We start from the raw sequence: 17,762 nt of genomic DNA on the forward strand, positions 1-17,762 counted from the left end.
CGAGGAGAACAGGAAAGGCAGCACTTGCCTCCCCCCCCTCCTCCCCCTCCTGGCATGGAGACCTGCACCACCACGGCCCCACCTGCTGACCACAACATCTACCGGACTCCCCCCTCGCTCCATTCCCCATCAGCTGGGCTTTGAAGCTTTGTAGACGCCAGCTACACACACACACACACACACACACACACACACACACACACCCAGGCTCCTCCATGAACTGGCCTACGGAGGTCAGCACTCATCTGTCCGCCCACCAGCAGCCGCTGCCGTCTCCCTCATGCCTTGATGTCCTTTCATTTCATTTCAATGGGGGCCTCCCCCCCAGGTCCCCCTCCTTCCCACCTGATCTTCCTAACAATGCTGCGAGGTAGGCCAGCCTGAGGGAGGGGGAGAGGGGAGGAGAGACGCTTACCAGCCCCAAGGTCACCACCCAGCGGGTCCCCAGCTCAGCGGGGAGATCCCCAGCCTCCTCTTGCTGGCTCTCGAAAGGAAACTCCCGGCTGGTCCGGGCCAAGGGGGGACCCCAGCGGAGACCACCCCTTCTGAAAAGCCCCCTGTCTTTAGGATGGCTTTTAAAACTGAACTCTAGAGTTTGTTTTCAACCTGCTCACAAATAAGTCTACCGATCTATTTTTTTCCCTCCCTTTCAATAACGTTTTTTGAATCCATCCATTTTAAAGCCAAATGCTAGGTCCCTTTCAGGTATATCCTGACAGCTGCCCACCCCCACCCCCCCGCTGGCATAAAAGGCTCCACTTTTCCTGAGCTACATACAGGGGAGATTGTGGGGCTTCCCTCGGGCTTCTGGGCTCCACCTCCCATTGGGATGGCCAAGTGCAGAGCTTCAGAAGGGCCTTCTTCGGACTGCAACCCCAAGAGGTCCCAGCCTAGAGACCTGCTGGCTGGTAGCAGCCATCCAATAATAGCCTGTTTCCAAGCTCTCTAGCCTGGGTTCCCCGTCTCCCAGCATGAAAGCCCTTCAAGCATGACCTGGACCGCTTGCGCTGGGAGGCAGGAGCAGGCCCTTGGGGAGGGCCGTGGCCAAGGGGGGTTTCTTCTAGATGGCTTGCAGCCACTGCTCCCTGCTCCCTGACTCTTGGCCACCTGTGGCTACCCACCATGGATGTGGAAGTGTCCACACAAGATCCGGAGAAAATCAAGGCACACCACGCCCAGTTGCCTGGCCTTGGAATCCCCATTCCAAATGTCCTGCCCAAGGCTGGAGCTACTACGAGGCAGACCCTCACCGTCTCTTCCTCCGTCCACACATGCACTCCATCCCTTTGTGCCTCTTTTTGGATCTGCCGGCCCTTCTTTCTCATCCCCCCCCCCCCCAGTGTCCTCCTCCTGGTTGACTTGATATCAACGGGGAAGCATGCGTCCATTCTTCCCTAGCAACAGCAACCCCCCTCCCTCCTTCCTCAGACCTGGAAGGGCCTGGAAAGGGAGCCGTGGCTGCTGCTCGGTTGCCAGGCCACCCTGTTCTGTGCTGATGAGCCTCCGCTCTGGAATGTCTCTTTCCTGACAGGGGACCCTTTATTCTGCTTGCAGAAACTGTTCTGCCTGCTCGTGGAATTTTCCTGGAGATGAGGCGGCAGGGGCGAGGGGCCTCTCCAGACCAGCACCACAGAATCAGAAGGGGCTTTTCCCTGCCTGCCTGCCTGCCTGACCTCTGGCTGCAGGCTGGAAGGTGGGCCAGCCAAGCTGAAATAAAATCTAATGGGCCACGTGGGGAGAAATGGGGCAGAAAGGCTTCAGCACAGGCTGTGACCGTCTCCCTTCCGAGCAAGGCTGAACCTTGCACTGCCATGCCTCAACCCTGGAGATCACAGCCAACCGACAAAAGCCATGAACGGAGGAAGAAAAGGTGTCTGGGGAGTGGGCTGGGTCAGCAGGGAGAGGACGGCAGGCCATGTACCAAGGGGCCCCTGCTTCTCAGGGTGGCTGGTGAAAAAATGGCCCGAGGAGCAACAACTCTGCTGTTGCCCGGTGCCTGAGAGAGAGCCTGTGGGGGCTGCACCTCTGTGTCACCCAGCTCCTCTGCCAAGCGTGCACCCACTCCTGCGCACGTGTTGGCAAAAAAGGGGGCAGCCAAGGTTCGTCAAGCTCTCCCCTACACACAGGCTTTGCCTAAGCAGGAACAACACCCCCAAAGAGAGGGGACACACACACACACACACACGCACGCACATCTCCGATGCTTGGCAAACAATTGCAAGTAATGCCAGCAGCCACCCCCGGGTTCCATCCCTACGGACTTGTCAGCTTGGCAGGGACACAAAAAGGGAGAGGGAGAGAGAATAAGAGGGAGAGAATAAGAGAGAAGGGGGCTTCTCCCCTGTCTGAAACAGCACCGCACACTGCCTGCCTATTCACTACCCTGGTGAGCCAACCACTTTCCCTTTCTGCAGCACATGCTCAGGCATACACCACACACACACAGAGAGAGAGAGAGAGAGAGAGAGAGACTAACATGGCGTATTCTGCATGCAGAGAGCAATGCAACCCTAGCCTAGCCTCATGGACATCAAAAAAAGCAGCTGCCACAATCTGCCTTGCCTGCTGGGAGGCATCAGCGCACAACGAGATCTCCTCCATGGCTCTCAAATTCCCTTTTTCCCATTAGAACTCCCCCATCAGAGGCATGGGGGGGGGGAAGAGGACGCACACAGGAGATGGATTTTTCCCCTTCCATCTTGCCTCCCCCTCCCCCACATCTTGTCACTGCCATCTTGGGAGGGAGAGATGGACATCCTGACACCCATCTGACAGTGCTGGGGGGGGAAGGGAAGGGAGAAGCCGGCAGCCCCCAAACCCTGGCCATGTGACTTGCTTCGTACCTTGAGCTGCCAGGATGCTGGACAGGAAGAAAAAGGAGGAGATGCCAAACCTTATTATTGGCAAAGGGAGGGGGGAGTGAAAGAGGGGAAGTCTGAGGTGGGGGAGGCGCATTGCCTGGGGAGGGGGAGTCATGGCTGGGAACGGACAGCCACCCCACCCGCCCAGAGACGGGTCAGCACAGGGCATCTCTCTGCCTGGCTGCTCCGCTCCTCCCTTGCCCGCCGTGGCACCCAGGTTGGCAAAAGGCGAAACCGGGCGAGCCCGAGGGGGAGGTGGCAGCCGGAAGGAAGGCACACGCGAGCAAGCGAGCGAGCATGGCACGCGCGGGCAAGATGGTGATGGAGACCCAGCCTCCATTTTACTGCCTCCAATGCAGGCTCCCATCCATCCATTTTCTCAGCTGGCCGGTGGCAGCATTTGGGGGGGGGGGGGGAGTTAGGATGCTTGAGAAGCATCAGCCTAAAGGTTTCTGGTTCCTCCAGGAGGAGAAGGGCCAAGGGGGCCGAGCGGAGCCTGGCAGAGCTTATATAAGAGGAATGAGAAGAGGAAGCCAAGGAGGGTGCGGGGGGGGGGGGTCAGTGCCAGCACCTGGCACTGCTAAGGGTGTGGGGCAGATGGTCTGCGTGGCCTTTGCTTAGGGGGTACCACACCTGGCGACCCCCAAGGCTTCCCCTAGCCAGGAGGTAGCGCTATGGGGCGGGGGGGGGGAGGGCTTCTGAGCCAGGAGTAACCGAAAGATGCGGGGAGAGGGCATCGCCCTGCCTGCCACCCTCCTCACCTGGGACGGAACACCCACCTGTTCATACCAGTCGCGGTTGGAGCAGGTGCACTCGGGCCACCAGCCGGGGGGGGCTGCCGCCGTTCATCTTGGGGGTGCCCCCGCCCCCGCCGCCGCCGCCGCCGCCGCAGCTCTTGACCAGGCTCTGCTTGGGGGGCGCGTTGTCGCGGGAGGTGGGGATCAGCTTGCCCTTGGAGCGGGCCGTGGGGGTGGCCACCCCGGCGGCGGTGGCGGAGGCGGCGGGCGGGGCGGCGGGGGGGAGGGCGGCGGCGGCGGCGGCGGGAGGGGGGCCCCCTCCGCCGCCCCCGCCCCCGCCGCCCCCCTGCGAGGGCAGCGTCTGCGAGCCGTACCCGCCGTAGCCGTAGGGCTCGTGCTGCTGCCACTCCCCGTAGCTGGGGGGCTCCATCCGCCGGAGGGCCGCCATCCGCGTCACCTCGTAGCATTCCGGGCACCGGCAGCAGTGGTGGTGCTTCCGCATCCTTCCTCCGAGCGCCCGGGCCGCGCCGCACCAGCGCCCAGAAACAATACGGGAGGGGGGGGGAGGAGAGAGAACGGGAGGGATCGGGGGGGGAGGGATCCGGGGAGGGGGGCGGGCGGGAGGGAGGGAGAGAAGAACCCCGGCCGGGCGGCTCCCCCCTCCTCGCGCGGCTCAGACGGGCGAGAGCGGAGCCCGCCGCCCGGTTACCTCCGAAGGCGCTTCCCTGCCGCCGCCGCCGCCGCCCTCACCGCATCCTCGCGGCGGCAGCCTCCTCCGCCACCGCCGCCGCCGCCGCGCTGCATGGCCCGGCCCTCCAAGCCCCACCGGGGAGGGGGAGGGAGGCGGGAGGGAAGGAAGGAAGGAAGGAAGGAAGCAAGAGGGTGGGCGAGCGGGGTGGGCTCCGGGTGAGTCGGTGAGCGGATGGCCGGGGGGGGGGCTCTCACCCCCGCCGCCGCCTGGAGCCTGCTCGCCCCAGCATGGACTGGCCGGCCAGGCGAGTCCCGGCCCAGCGCCTCCGGCTCGCGGCCCCGATCTGGCGACGGTGGGGAAGGCAGGGGCGGCTGCTCCCACCCCCCGGCGGAGGGGCCAACGGCGGCGGCTCCCCTGGGGCGCTGGACGGGCCAAGGAGCAAGCGAGCGCATCCCTCGCCGGCTCCTCTGCGCGCGCCCGGCTTGCTGGCGCGCTCCCGAGCTCGCCCACCGGCCTCTCCGCCCGCGCGCCCGGGCCAATCCGCGCTCAGGCGAGGCTCCGAAGCCCGGGGTGGGGTGGGGAGAACTTAAAGGCGCCGCAAAGCCCCTCCCTCCCCCCCCCCCAGCGCCACTTTCCAGCCTGGATGCTCGCCGCAACCCTGCGAGGCAGAGCAGGTCGGTGCAACGGAAAGATGATGGAAACATCTGGCCTGGCGACTACAATTCCCAGAATCCACCGAGAGCATCTAGGGGATTCCGGGGAGCTGACATCTCACCCACCCCCAAATGTAACCCCTCAGCCTGGGACACCGGACTGGCTGCTTCACCAGAAAGAGTCCGCACTGGCCTAGCTTAACCTGGGTTCAAATCCCTTTGCCCTGGGCAAGGCGCTCATTGTCAGTCCAGGGCTGGGGGGGGGGGGGGGGAGGAGGTCTCCCCCCCCCCTGCACAGAACCTGCCCTCTCGCTCCTCCTGGCACCAGTCTGGCCAGCGCCGCTCGGCTCCTTCTGTGACCCCCTCCCTCCTCAGTATTCCTTTCCTGCACGCAACCCTGCAACTTTGCTGCTTCAAAACAAAGCAAAATAAATCCATCAAAGCCAAGAGGAAAGGACTCAAACCCTGTTTCACCTTTCTAAGGAACAGAGAAGCTTTCCAAGCCAAGGTCCCTGGGCTATATCAGGAGAAAAAACACCCAAGAACTCCTAAGCCTTATTTTCCTTGCTTTTCTTAGACATCTACAAGAAGTGGTTTACCGCACGATGTTTTCTTTCCTTTGTTCTGCATCCAGGCCAAGTCTGAATTCACAGCTTGGGGAAATGCCCGAGCTGGCTAGGAGATCCTGGATCTTTCACTTCCTTCAAATTCCCCAGCGTCTCTCTTGCACCTTGCTGTTCCTTACTCATCCTGTGTCCTGCTCTTAAAAAATGGAAAGGTCTGCTCTGCAGGGGTGCAGTGAAGAACCCCCTAGACAGATTTGCCCTTCAGAGCAGGGAAGACAAATCCATCTCTGTGACTAAACATTGCAGAGCACTTCCTGATGGTAAAATCTATTCAGCTTTCAGAAAGCCAACAGCCCTCTTCCACCAGAGGTCTTCAAAACGAGATGGCTCTGTGTTGGGGATGCGTGAGTGATGCATTTCCTGCATCATCAGAGGGTAGGACTACATGATGTTTGGGATTCCTTTAATGTTACTCGTTGAGGATTCCATGAAGCAGAGTTCAGGGATAGAAGGTTGGACGGAGACTCAGGAGACCTGCTTTTGAACCCCCACTTGGTCATGCAAACTCCCCTCTCGAAGGTCTCAAAGGCTACATGGCCGTGGCGGCGCCCAACAGGAAGGGCTGAGGGACGGCCTGTGGGGGCTGCAGAGAGCTCCCAGCAGTCGCCCAAATGGAAACGAAGACCTTCACGCAGGAAGTGCCCTCGGATGAGACCAGCCCTGGGGTCTGCTCTGCAGCCCCCTGTGGGATTCAGGGCGAGAGGCAGAAGCCACGATCTCCAAAGGGCACCGGTCAAGGCCTCCTTTCTTCTGGCGCCATGGCTAAGGGAGGATTTCCACTGGAGTTATAATCCCACATCCCGTTCACACTGTAAGAATCCCACTTGGTAGCCCCTGGCCAGGGGTGTCTGCAGCGTTTACTTGCCATCCCCACCTCGTACATTGATCTAATTCTGTAATGCAAACACACAACAGGGAGGCACCCAATGAGCACAAATTGTGCCACTGTGTTACTAGACATTGTGGTCTCACAGCCTATGGAAAAACTTGGCAGAAGCTCTTGACCATGGCTGACAGCTCTCTCTCTCTCTCTCTCTCTATTGAGCCTTCCGAACTGGTCTGCTCAGAGGATTCCCAGAAAGCACACCTCACACTCCTCGGGGAAAACTGTCCTGCGACTGCTGTTCTCACCTGGGTGAACACCCACCCCCGTCCAAGCAGAAGGCTACAAAAAATGTCTACCCCGAATCATCTCAGTTGGATTTCCAAGAGATGCATGGCCACCGCAAAAGGCTAGGAAAGAAAAGCAGGAGCTACCAGGCATGGGAGGAACAGAATTCGGAAAGGGGGGGACAGAAAGGAGGCCGCTAGCCCCACCTTCAACCCTCAGCCACAAACAAGGGGAACTCATCTTCTGTAGCTTTCCAAAAACACATAAACACAGAGAGATGCCTCAAGGTGCGTGGAGAGAACGAGAGCGTGACCGAGGCGGATGAAGGGACGGACCAGCTCCTTCCATCACTCTAGGTCCCAAGCACGCCAGGGAACCAAGAATATCCTTCCCCTTGCTCACAATCACTCCCTGGGCCTTTCGGCCACTTCTGCACCAACCCTCACGGCCCGTTTTCAAATCATGCAATGCGACATCTTCACAGTCGCTGCCAGTCAGGAACCCCCATCCAGGAACAGAGGAAAGTGCCTTGCAAAATGCCCCCCCCCCTTGTGCTTAGCCCCGTTCTGTCAGCTCTGACTAGCAGCGGCAGCTCTCCGGGGGTTCACGGAGGATGCCCTCCGAGAGATGCCTGGTATATCCCGGGGTCTCTCCCATCTCCTGATCCTCCTTCGTTTCCAAAGTCAGATGGGAGCAAGTGGGTTCAGGGCGGTGTGGGCATGCTGTAGCAGAAAACACGGGGGGGGGGGCTAAATGCTTCTCCCCAGATGATGTCAGACTACAAATCCCAGCATTCCTCACTATTGACTATGGTTGCTGGGGCTAAAAGGGAGCGGGAGTCTAACAACACTCGGGCAGAGGAGAGCAGAAGGGAGTTGTCTCCGCCAATCCTTCAGGACCGTCAAGGGCAGTGGCCTCTTTGCACCTAGAAATCCTGAGGACCCCGACCATCCCTGGAGATCTTCAGGCTCAGATTCCAGGCAAGAGAAGCAAGTGGAATTTTTTTGGGGGGGGTACGGGGGTCCACGATGGCAGGGTCACTCAGACCTTTTGGGAAGCGGCTGGTCTTAAGTGTGAAGGAGAGGGGAGGGTAACCGGGAGAGCCAGGCTGTTCCTTCACCCCCACCCCTGCTGTGTCTCTTTTAAGTAAAGAAGGATTTCTGAATGGCTGTTCCCTCCCTCTCCCCTGCCCACTCCCACCACCCAGCCAATCAGCTGGTGAGCTGGAATTGCAGCAGAGGAAGGCTCTTAAAGGCTCCCAGGTGGAGAAACCATTTTCAGGTTTGCTGTGGCTTGCCAAGACGATCTTACATCACTGCTGCCCAGGAAAACGAGGCTTGGTCTAATGGCAGTCCCCACCACCACCTCCCCAAGCTAAGCTCTGCTGGTCTCCTGAGGCTCCTCTCTGCACCCCCCCCAGCCTCTAAAAAGCTTGTTAAAATGAGGGTGGTCATCATCACCCACAGCAGCTGCACCAGTGACATCCAAATTGCCCAGCGCAGAGCATCGATGCATGTAGCAGGTGATCTCTTGGGAAGGGCAACAGGTAGGTGGGAAACCCAGATGTGTTTCTCCTTCTGTCTTTTTTAGATCAACATGTAGACTGGTGCTCCTATGGTTTTCTTCTTCTCTGAAGTCACTTCCTGATTTTTCCTTCTCTCTAGACACAGTAGCAAGCCTGCAAGCATGGACGCCAGCTCCAGGAGCATCGGTAACTGTGTTTAGCCATCTTTAACCTCATGCACGATCTCTAACAGGATCTCCACCCAGATAATAAATAGCCAGTTTCCATCTTGCCCAGTCCCCTCTGCATGCAAAGCTTCCCTTTCCAGGAATTCTCTTTCCACGCCCAAAATATTCTGGCCCCTGCACCGGCTGAGCTAAAAAATGTCCCCGCCATCAGTGGTTCTCCTCCTGTCAGCCCTTCAGACATTTGGGCCATCAAGTCCCAGACTCTCCACCCTCTGACCCTGTGGCCCCGGGTCTTCCGAGAAGCTCTTCCATTTCCCACGGCAGGCTCCCAAAGGCTAAACCACCCCAGAACTGCCAATTCACGAACTGCCCCATAAACTAAAACTGGGAGGGCAGGACTGGCCAGTCCACGCAACCCAGTCCTCTGCACAAGAAGATCTGTGCAACCAACCATATTGGCCGGGGGGGGGGGGAAGGGGGGAATTCTGGGTGCGGGTTTGCTTGTTTTTTTTAAAAAAGAACCCTTCCAAATTTTGCAGTTACTCACTTGTGAAGCCAAGCATGCCTAGGAAGTGGCCACGGGGACCCCACCTCTGCCGACAAGAGAGTCCTCAGGTGTAAGGAACGGTGGCTTGGACCCTCCCCTCAGCCGAGACTTGGCGCCCCCCCTCCCCCGGAAAGCAGAAGAGGGACAAAGCCATTCCGGCAGGGCTGGGCAACTCTTTCCTCCAGCTGGATTTCCGGGGCTCTCCCCAACACCCAGGGTGCCAAAATCAAGAGGGGGCTCTATGTGGGAGGAGGATTAAGGAAAGGAACAGTTGATGACACCCTTTTGACTTTCGGCCATCCACCCACCCCGTGCGCCCATGACGTTGTTTCCGAAAGCACAACTTTCCTCTGTCTTGAAGGGTGGGGTCCACCAGATCCTCCTCCTCCTCCTCCTCCTCCTCCTCCTCTTCCACAGAAGCCTTGGGTCAGTCCCTTACAGCAGGACACCGAGGTCTGCTCATTTCCTCGGTTTCACCTACAGGTCTGGGGAGGAGGTCATGGCCTCCATCTCTCCCCTCAAGGCTCCAGATAACAGAGAGGGAGAAGGGGGGGCGGGGGGGAGATGAACGGCAGCCTCTTTCCTCCGGCCTACGAAGATGGCTGCTCTGGAACCCTCCTCCCTAGGGGGCACAGCCACCCACGCAGCCGCCGCCCCCCCCACGCCCTTGTTCTGATCTCTTCAGCTGATCCTGCAGAGACAGAAAGCACCGCCACCCTGTTGCTTTTCTCTTTGGGGGGGGGGAATCAGCGGCACAGCTTGCTTTCTGCAGCCGGAGCACACGCAAGACTCTGGACCCCAAACCTGCCTGCTTCCTTTTCTCCCCCCCCCCGCCAACACACACACACACACACACACACACACACAATCACTCCAAGGAGCCGGGCACGCAGATCGGCCTCGCTGCAGTCTGGCTCCTGCCTGAATGCAGACAGCAGCTGGGTTGCTAGGCAGCAGCAGGAACATGTCAGGAGGGGAAACGGAGCCCACGTGAATCTGCCAAGCTTCGGAGATCCACTCGTGGCCTACGAACCAATCCACCCCCCCCCGGCACCGCCTTGCGGAGACGTGTGCTAATTTGTACAACCTGTGTCTCCCCCTCCGCAGCCACGGACACCACCCGTTCCCTCTCTCTCCCCTTATCCCAGGTGGAAGGATTTCCACATGCAGCCCAAGGGCGAGCAACCGGTGCAGTTTGGCTTGCAAGCAACCCCCGGCGCCCAGTTTTTATAGCTGGAGACCACCCCCCCATTTCCCCCTCACCTCCCTCCCTCCAGAAAGGAGCACGGTGGCACTTTGAAGCCCCCACAAGGACCTGTCCTGTCAATCCGGGGCTCAGGGCCTGCCTTTAAAACCTGGCCGGAGGAAAGGGCTTGCCGCATTTTTCTCCCAAAATCACAAATGTGCTTCCAGTTTTGTAGAAAATGCAGAAAAACTGCATATCGGAGGGGGGAGGAAGAGAGAGGTTGTGGACCATGGAGTCTCTTTGGAAGTTCAAACAGGCCCCTGGATGTCCCCTAAATTGGCCATTGCCTGATCCAGCCCGGCAATATTTTCTCTGATAGGTCCCATCTCCCCGCAGCTGTGGCCTGAATCTGTCTTATCTGGAGATGCTGTTGGGTATTAAACGAGGGACCTTTTGCAGGGAAAGCAGGGCTCTTACCCCGAGCAACACCCCCTCGCTACACCTCTGCTCCTTGCTCAAAAGAGGTAAGCAGAGAAACAGAGCACACATTTTCGACCCAGTTCTGACCATTGGCTTGGCTTCACACCACATGTTCTTCTGCCAGTTCTGGAACTCATCTGGCCAAACTTTTCAATGAGATGGCTTTTTAAATAATAATAATAGTAATAATAATTGGGCAGATAGATTCGTCCACAGCATGCCTGTTGCTCTTGTTGATTCGGTTGTCCAGCGTCACAGATCAATTCAAAAACTTATCTTAGGCAATGGATCGCGACAGGATCTGAAAGGTGTCCGACATGTCTTGCGGGCCTTCTCAGTAAAAGCACCAACCAAGGCTCTGGAATTCTCCCCATTTGGGGGATTAATAAAGCCACTGCTAACCCAGCTTGCAAAAAAGGTGGTGTTTAGATACATCTGTTAATCCTATCTGATCTACAGAATTTAATGCACTGTATACTGCGGCTGCTGGTGACAGTGGACCGGATCAAATGATGGCCTCTCAGTCTGATCTGGTGCATGAGTGCCCTTCCATGACTTCCAAGAATGAAGCTATGACCTAGCCGACACCCTCCACACGTGTAAGCTTGGATCGGTTACCACAGCCATTTCCAGAGAGGTTCAAGCTTGTCCCGTTTCCAGGAAAAAAGAGTGCCCTTTCCCCTATGGCAACTCACCTCTCAGAGCAAAGATGGGGAGGGGGTTTGCCAAGGGGCAGGAAAGAATAGGTGCTGGTTCTTGAGATGGCTTTTCTTTAGCCTAACAAGTGAGGCTACTATAAGCTGAAGAAGGGGTTTTCAGCCCATTGACACCAGACACAGAGAACTACAACATCTTGCTAATAATAGGCATCCTGATTTCAGAGCTAGAAAATAACAAGGAACAAGGAACTCACTTGGTTCTAACAAGGTGCATTTACTCATATATATAAAACAAAGAGGCAGAACAAAGCTACTCAGTATAATTACTACAGCATTTAAGCTAGTTAGGGAAGTTACTCTGTAGGGACATTTTGAGGAATTTTTCAGAAACATATTTACAAGAATTTTGCAAGCTTTACACCTTTCTCTAATTGATCCCAAGGCTTTCTCAAAAAATCAGATGGCACAGAGAATCGACGTGCAAACCAACGAGTTGATTTTTAAAAAGCGTCGCAAACAATTGCTTTTCAAACACAACAAGAAATGGATCCGAGTTACTTTTAAAAAGCAACTTTCCAAGCTCTGCTTGAGAGCGCATCCTGTACATCATGGAGGTGCAGCTAGGATTACAGCACTGAAGCTTTCGAGCTCATATAGAGGAGGCAGCAAAGCACGCTGCTTTGAGAAGCAGATAAGCAGAACATCGCTCCCCAAAGATGCTCCCAGGGAGGAAGTGGCTTGGCGAGAGGCATGTCTCCCAAAGAGAGGACAAGTCCCAAGCCACTCTGCCCCTTGCCCTTGGGGATGGCAGCAATCCACGCCCATCTCCTGAACGAGGCTCTCCAAAACGGAGCCCGGCTACAGTTCCACACAGTCTCTGCCCCTGGGAGTTGCAACATTTCCCACAGATCATGTGTGTTTCTGCTACTAAGCAACTGAATTGTCACAAGCAAAGCAGAAGAAGAATAAAACACTGCCACCACCCCGCTTCTCCTCAAGAGCAGACAAATTAAAGGACGGATCGGAGCCAGGGCAGGAGGGCGGGATCAGTCCGGCAACCTCTCCAGCATCCACAGCCTCCCTCATTCCCCCATTGCAGACAAAGCGGGTCGGTCTCCTTGCCTGTCTCTCCTCCTACCATCGGGGCCCCTCTTTCAGTTCAGGTGCCAAACCCAAATCTGGGCAAGTTCTCGGGGGTCACAACCCACGGTCAGGGGTGTGGGAGGGGTCCAAGCTATCACTTGAAAGTTCTTCCTGCTGGTAAGAAGACCAGAGGAAAGGGGCAGTGATCTTTCCAAACGCTGGGAAAACCACCCAACAGTGATGATTTAGGGAGGGGGTGTGGCCCTCTGGAAAGCCTCAGCAGATCCAGCTGAGGCTTGGGCAGGCTGGATTTGGCCCAAGAGCCTAAGGTTCCTCACCCCTGCTCTACCCTGATGGGCAGAAAGAGTCCTTTGCCACCCCCCCTGCCACCGGACTCTTTTCGAACGGGCTTCCGAGGACAGAATGTGGGGGATACCTGCACCCCAAGCCGGTGGCTTGCCCGGCCACCAAGTCACCTTGGTCTCCACCTTGCTGTCCCTCCGGCACCCTCCAGATTGCTCACCTTGGGCAAAGAGCTGCGCACACCAACCACCAGGCTGCGTACGTGTGCCGGCAACTCGGTTCTGCTCTCAGTCACTTTCACCAGCCGGGGGGGTCGCGCGGAGTCCGGGTCCCTGGCTGCTTGTCCCCGAAGCGTCCCCTGCAAGGTAGAAAACCCGGGCAGGATGAAGGCGAACAAAGCCACTGAGAAGCGGTGGTGAGGAGAGCGGCTCCCGCTGCCAAACGATGCGTGTATCGTGACTCGCCCGTGGGCTTTCTTTCCCGCTGCCCCCACGTCACCCTGGCAGCTGTCACCGACTCGGGAGAGGAAGGCTCTTCGAGGCCACGAGCAGCAGCAGTTCCAGGCCACAGCTAGGGATTCACGACAGGAAGGGAACCACGGTCCTGCCTCGCACACGCAAGCTCGTCCACACACCCCTTGCACTGCCCATTCAGGAAGCTGGAATAACGTCCTTCGACGATACAGAACCAGACCCGTACGGGGGTCCAAACGAGATGCCGTGGAAGGGGGCCAGGCGTCCAAACTCTTCTAGCTCTTATTTATTAGACTGGATTTGTCCCCTGCTCAAGATGACTTACGATATCATTTAGACACTATTTCTTTCTTTCTTTCTTTTTTTCTTTGGAATATTTACACCCCGCCTTTCAGCTTGAAAGGACCAAAGGCGGCTCACATCATTAAAAGGACATCCTTTTGTTCTGAGCCCGGTATATATTCTTTATAAAAAACATTAAGAAATGGGAAATGCTGAAACCTCCCAAAGGCTACCATTTTATCCACAAGTTACTAGGGATTACGTCCAACTGAATTCAGTGGGAGTTGCTTCCGAATAAATCTGTGCTGGGTTACACTGCTCTATGTCCATATTATTCCCAGTAAGTCAGCATCATTTGTTCCACTTTTGGCGGTTCCAGAAACGGATCCTGCAGAGCCCGGGAGGTCCAGCACAGGCAATCCCTACCAGGCTTTTCAATGGATATTCAGATGCTGACAGCACTCTTTAAAGTCTACTCTTGCCAGAAATGGCTTTTCTTTTTAAACAAATATTGAGATGCTTAGGATAAGAAATCCTTTGCTTTTTTGCCTAGCCAGCCATGCTCTTTATGCAGACTAAGGGCCAGGATTAAACAGCTGTTAGTCTGCATGCCGCTATCTATAACCGGAGAATGTAGAATTATTTTCCCAGGTTGGGAGGAGCCAAGAGCTGGTCATCCAAAAGAGTAACTTTTCCAAGCTCTTTGGTGAGTGATCAGAAGGGCCCAACTTGGAAACAGCATCAGGAAAAAGGAAAATACGGAATGAAAAAGAACACAGTGTGAGCAATAAAGAAGCAGGTATGTTCACCGGCGATGCTGAACCGTCATCTAGCAGAAGAAATGTGGTGGTTACGAAATGTGTGCCAGTGTTTGTGAGTGGGAGCTATTCCTTCACCCAAAGGAGGAGAAAGAAAGCCCAGATCTTGGGGCTCAGCAAGAAGCCCGGGGAAGAGGAGCAGGTGTTCCCAGGCTGCTGTGCTGTGCCGAGGGCTCACACTACGTACGATGGCTGGCCCAGGCTCAGAAGGCAGTCCGTGCCAAATGTCTCCTGGATCCAAAGTGACCGATTTGCATTTCTAGCCAATCTGATGAGGAGCGAAGCGGGCTGAGCACAGCCTGGCCCGAGTCAGGGAGCCAGAGAGAAAGAGAAGGCTTTCTCCAGCGCCCTCCAGCGCCCAAACCTACAAACAGCTCTCTGGCCTAGAAGGAGAGAATACATTTTTTTGGAGAGGCAGCAGAAGGCGTTTTGGTTCGGCCCTTTTGTGCACACAGGCTTTAGAAGGAGAGCCAACCTGCAAAACCCAGAGCTTGGAAAGCTACCTTTTAAAAGTAACTCATTCCTGTCATTTGGAACAATATTTACAAAACAATTCATTTTTGTGTTTGTTTTTTTTTTAAAAAAAAAGACCTTACAATGTTGCTCATTGCTTGCAACTTTGTAATTACTTTCTCTTGTTTATTTGGGGTTTGAATCCCTGGAAGAAAACAGGAAACCTGGGGCCGAGTACATAATGGCAAGAAAGAAGAAGGCATGCTTTCCATCAAGCCCCTTGATCAGATGGCAGGTGAATGCACCAGAAGATGGGACCTCAGCCCCTCCTTCGGTTTCATGAAAGGGGCTTAAGAAGTTCCTGCAACGTCTCACCTGCTGAGCCTTTCTGTCCTGGCCGTGTCTCTCCAGGTAGCCCTTTGTAACAGCGTCATCCCAGCACGGAGGTGGACTGCCATCCCCTGGACCTGTGGTCCCATCCTGCTTGCAGGCAGAGAGCAGGCTTAACTCATAGCACTCCTGGATATCTGAAAGAGAGGCCGAGAGGCACCTGTGAAGGAGGAGCCAGGATCCCTGCCAGGAGACCTTTTCCTAACTTTTGGCAGAAGAACCCACTTGCGCAGCCCTGGGGTCCTGGAGGACGTGCATCTGGAGTATGGACTAGATAGTCCCCCTTACAAAATCCCAGTGGCCAAAGAATCAACCAAGGCCAGGAAGATTTGCCCCTACAGCCCCTTGGAGGTTACCTGCAGAACAGCTGACTCTTCTTTTTTTATTCTCTTTTTATTTCCTTTCAGGATGCAGCTGTTCTAGGGCTGGAGAAAGTCACTCCTCTCAAGGACAGGCCCCAGAATCCTCTAGCCAGCAAGGCTACAGGACCTGGGGAAGTTGCTTCTCGGACTGAAGTCCTCCTTCACTTCAGGATATGGGTTCCAGCTTCCCACCCTCTTTTCAGTTTCCCCCACTAGAATCCAGCACCATCTTAGCATTGGCCAGCCCTCCCCACGACACAGAGAGAGAGAGAGAGAGAGAGAGAGAGAGAGAGAGACTTTGCCAGCAGAAATCCTGACACCGAACCAAGCAGGGAAGGCCTGGTTGCAGGGAGGCGGAGGGCCCTTCCACCTTCCCCGATGGGGCTGGAGGAGAGCGAGCCATCCTGTCCCACACCCACGGTGCTGCAGGGAGTAACCAAGTCTTGGCAGCCCCACAAGCAGAGCCTGGACGAGTTGCAAGGAAGGAGGAGGAGGAGGAGGAGGAGGTGGGGAAGGAGAGGCCCAAGCATTTCCTCCCTGCGCAAAGCCTGGGCTCACATTCCTGAGGAGAAGCGGCTGCCACAGCTCTGCTCCCACCAGAGGGATATTGTGCCCCCTTGGCCAGAGAGAGGGAGCTGCCTTGTTCCCACAGCCGTGGCTTGCGCAGCAGCCGGTTCCCTTGGAAAAACATCACAGCAAGCCCTGGCCAGGCACGCACCAGACAGGAACCGCACCGAAGGGGCGCCTGGCTTCTCCTGCCCCAGAAACAGCCGCCACCCCGATGGCTTCAGCTCTTTGGGAAAAGGTCAGCTGCTGTCGCCACCTCCCCCCCCCCCGCATTGCTCGCTGCTCCCCAGACCACGCTCTGGGCTCATCAAAGCCCTCCAAAGCCACCTCCCACTTTCCTGGGAGCAGCAAACCAGCAGAGAGCAGCCGCTTGATTGCAGCCAGGAGCTTTCCTGGATTGCAACCGACTTTGTCAGATGATGGCCTTGCTTCCTGCCAAGACAGGCCGGTCCCTGCCAATGGTTTTGTGAATGGCCAACTTCAAGAGTGGCCTGGCTGCTGCTGGTCCGTCCTTGGATTAGGTTCACTCTGATCTGAAGCTGTCTCCCAATACTACACCTGCAGACGGACTGTGTGTTTGTGTGTGCACACGTACACACAGACACACAAACTGTATATGTGCAGCAAAAGCAACAGCCTCGTGGCAGCTGAAAAAAAAACATTGGAAAGTTTTATTTGCATAAGTTTTCCTGGACTGCAGCCCACTTGTAATTGAGGCACTGGAAGAAGTAGGCTAAAGTCCATGAAAGCTTATGGCAAATAAAACTTATTTAGCGGAACCATTTTTAAAAATCACCTCTCTGCCTCACAGAGCACCCAAAGAGATTTACAATAACCATGTAAATTATTAGGAACAAATCAGAAACATTTCAAAAAACGGACCCGTAGCTGTTCAAAAAAAGAAAAAAGAAAAAAAGGGAAAAGAATACTAGGGACCAAAGACTTAGCCTTCGTCTTCAAAAGTCGACAAGACTCCTTTTTTGCTGTTTTCCTGCATGCACATGTCTCGGAGAGTCTATCTTGAAACGCAGAGAGGAGACTGAAACCCACAAAACCTCTGGCTGTAGCAAAGGGGTCGCTCCCTGAGCTGCTGCAAGATCCTTCATGGTTTTATTTCGATGCATTTTTTACTCTGCAGGACCAGGAGGGACGTTCCGCAGGCACAGAAGAAGAGGAAAAAGGGAAGATAAAGAAAAACGGACACGCCGCAGTGACAGGCAGACGGTTCCTTTGCAACCGCAGGCCACCCTTACCCAGCAGTGCCTGGAAGAGTTCGCTCCGAAAGAGGCTCAGCACCTTCTCAAGGGAGGCTTGCAGGGGCTGCTCTACTGGGGGCCGCAAGAGGCGCTGGTACCGGGCTAAGATCTCCACAGCCCGCTGGGTGTCTGCCAAGAGAAGTCCAGAGCTCAGAAGCAGAACGCTCACACAAAACCAGGGGCCCACCTCCCGCGCCGAGCCAGCCACCCACTCCGCCAGCCTAGGTCCCCAAGCAGGATGGCACCTCCAGGGGTCGCGATAGTCTCTCCATTTACTTCTAACTTGGCTTACAGGACTTCCCCCGGGTGTGTGGATTTGTGTTTTTGGACCACACCTCGAGGAGAATCCACAAAAGAGCATGCCAGGCCTAAAGGAAGGCTTGGAGAGTTGTTCAGTGGGGCAGGACGCCCTACAAAGCAGGCTTTTGCAAGGGGTGGGGGTGGGGGAGGTCTTCTAAAGGGCCTCTCCTCTTAATCTTCATAATTCAGCAGGTTCCCAATAATAAGTCAGGTGGCCTTTCCAAAAGCTAAA

At 56.0% G+C, this 17,762-nt stretch overlaps 1 protein-coding gene and 2 long non-coding RNA genes across 8 annotated transcripts in view; 2 read left to right on the plus strand and 1 right to left on the minus strand.

The window, feature by feature from the left end:
• DLG3 (discs large MAGUK scaffold protein 3) overlaps nt 1–17,762 on the minus strand; it is a 65,264-nt gene that overhangs the window by 43,987 nt on the left and 3,515 nt on the right. For 4 of the 6 annotated variants that reach the window (XR_013538766.1, XR_013538765.1, XM_078380729.1 and 1 more), the window contains exons 2-4: nt 17,228–17,359; nt 15,031–15,182; nt 12,849–12,987 (exon numbers count right to left, since the gene is read on the minus strand). Coding sequence is in view for 3 of the 6 variants with exons in the window: in XM_078380729.1 (XP_078236855.1) it covers nt 12,849–12,987; nt 15,031–15,182; nt 17,228–17,359 (423 nt within the window). In the remaining 3 variants the exon portion in view is untranslated. Of the gene's footprint in view, nt 1–3,639; nt 3,775–12,848; nt 12,988–15,030; nt 15,183–17,227; nt 17,360–17,762 lie in introns of those variants that run through there. The other 2 variants (XM_078380731.1, XM_078380732.1) reach the window with 2 other exon arrangements.
• LOC140702252 (uncharacterized) lies at nt 6,260–8,474 on the plus strand. The gene is made up of 2 exons (XR_012081353.2): nt 6,260–8,225; nt 8,344–8,474. It is a non-coding gene; the product is annotated as an uncharacterized LOC140702252 (long non-coding RNA).
• LOC140702251 (uncharacterized) lies at nt 15,960–17,228 on the plus strand. The gene is made up of 2 exons (XR_012081352.2): nt 15,960–16,212; nt 17,113–17,228. It is a non-coding gene; the product is annotated as an uncharacterized LOC140702251 (long non-coding RNA).

This window comes from Pogona vitticeps, chromosome 11, assembly GCF_051106095.1.
Source record: "Pogona vitticeps strain Pit_001003342236 chromosome 11, PviZW2.1, whole genome shotgun sequence".
Classification (NCBI taxonomy): Eukaryota; Metazoa; Chordata; class Lepidosauria; order Squamata; family Agamidae; genus Pogona; species Pogona vitticeps.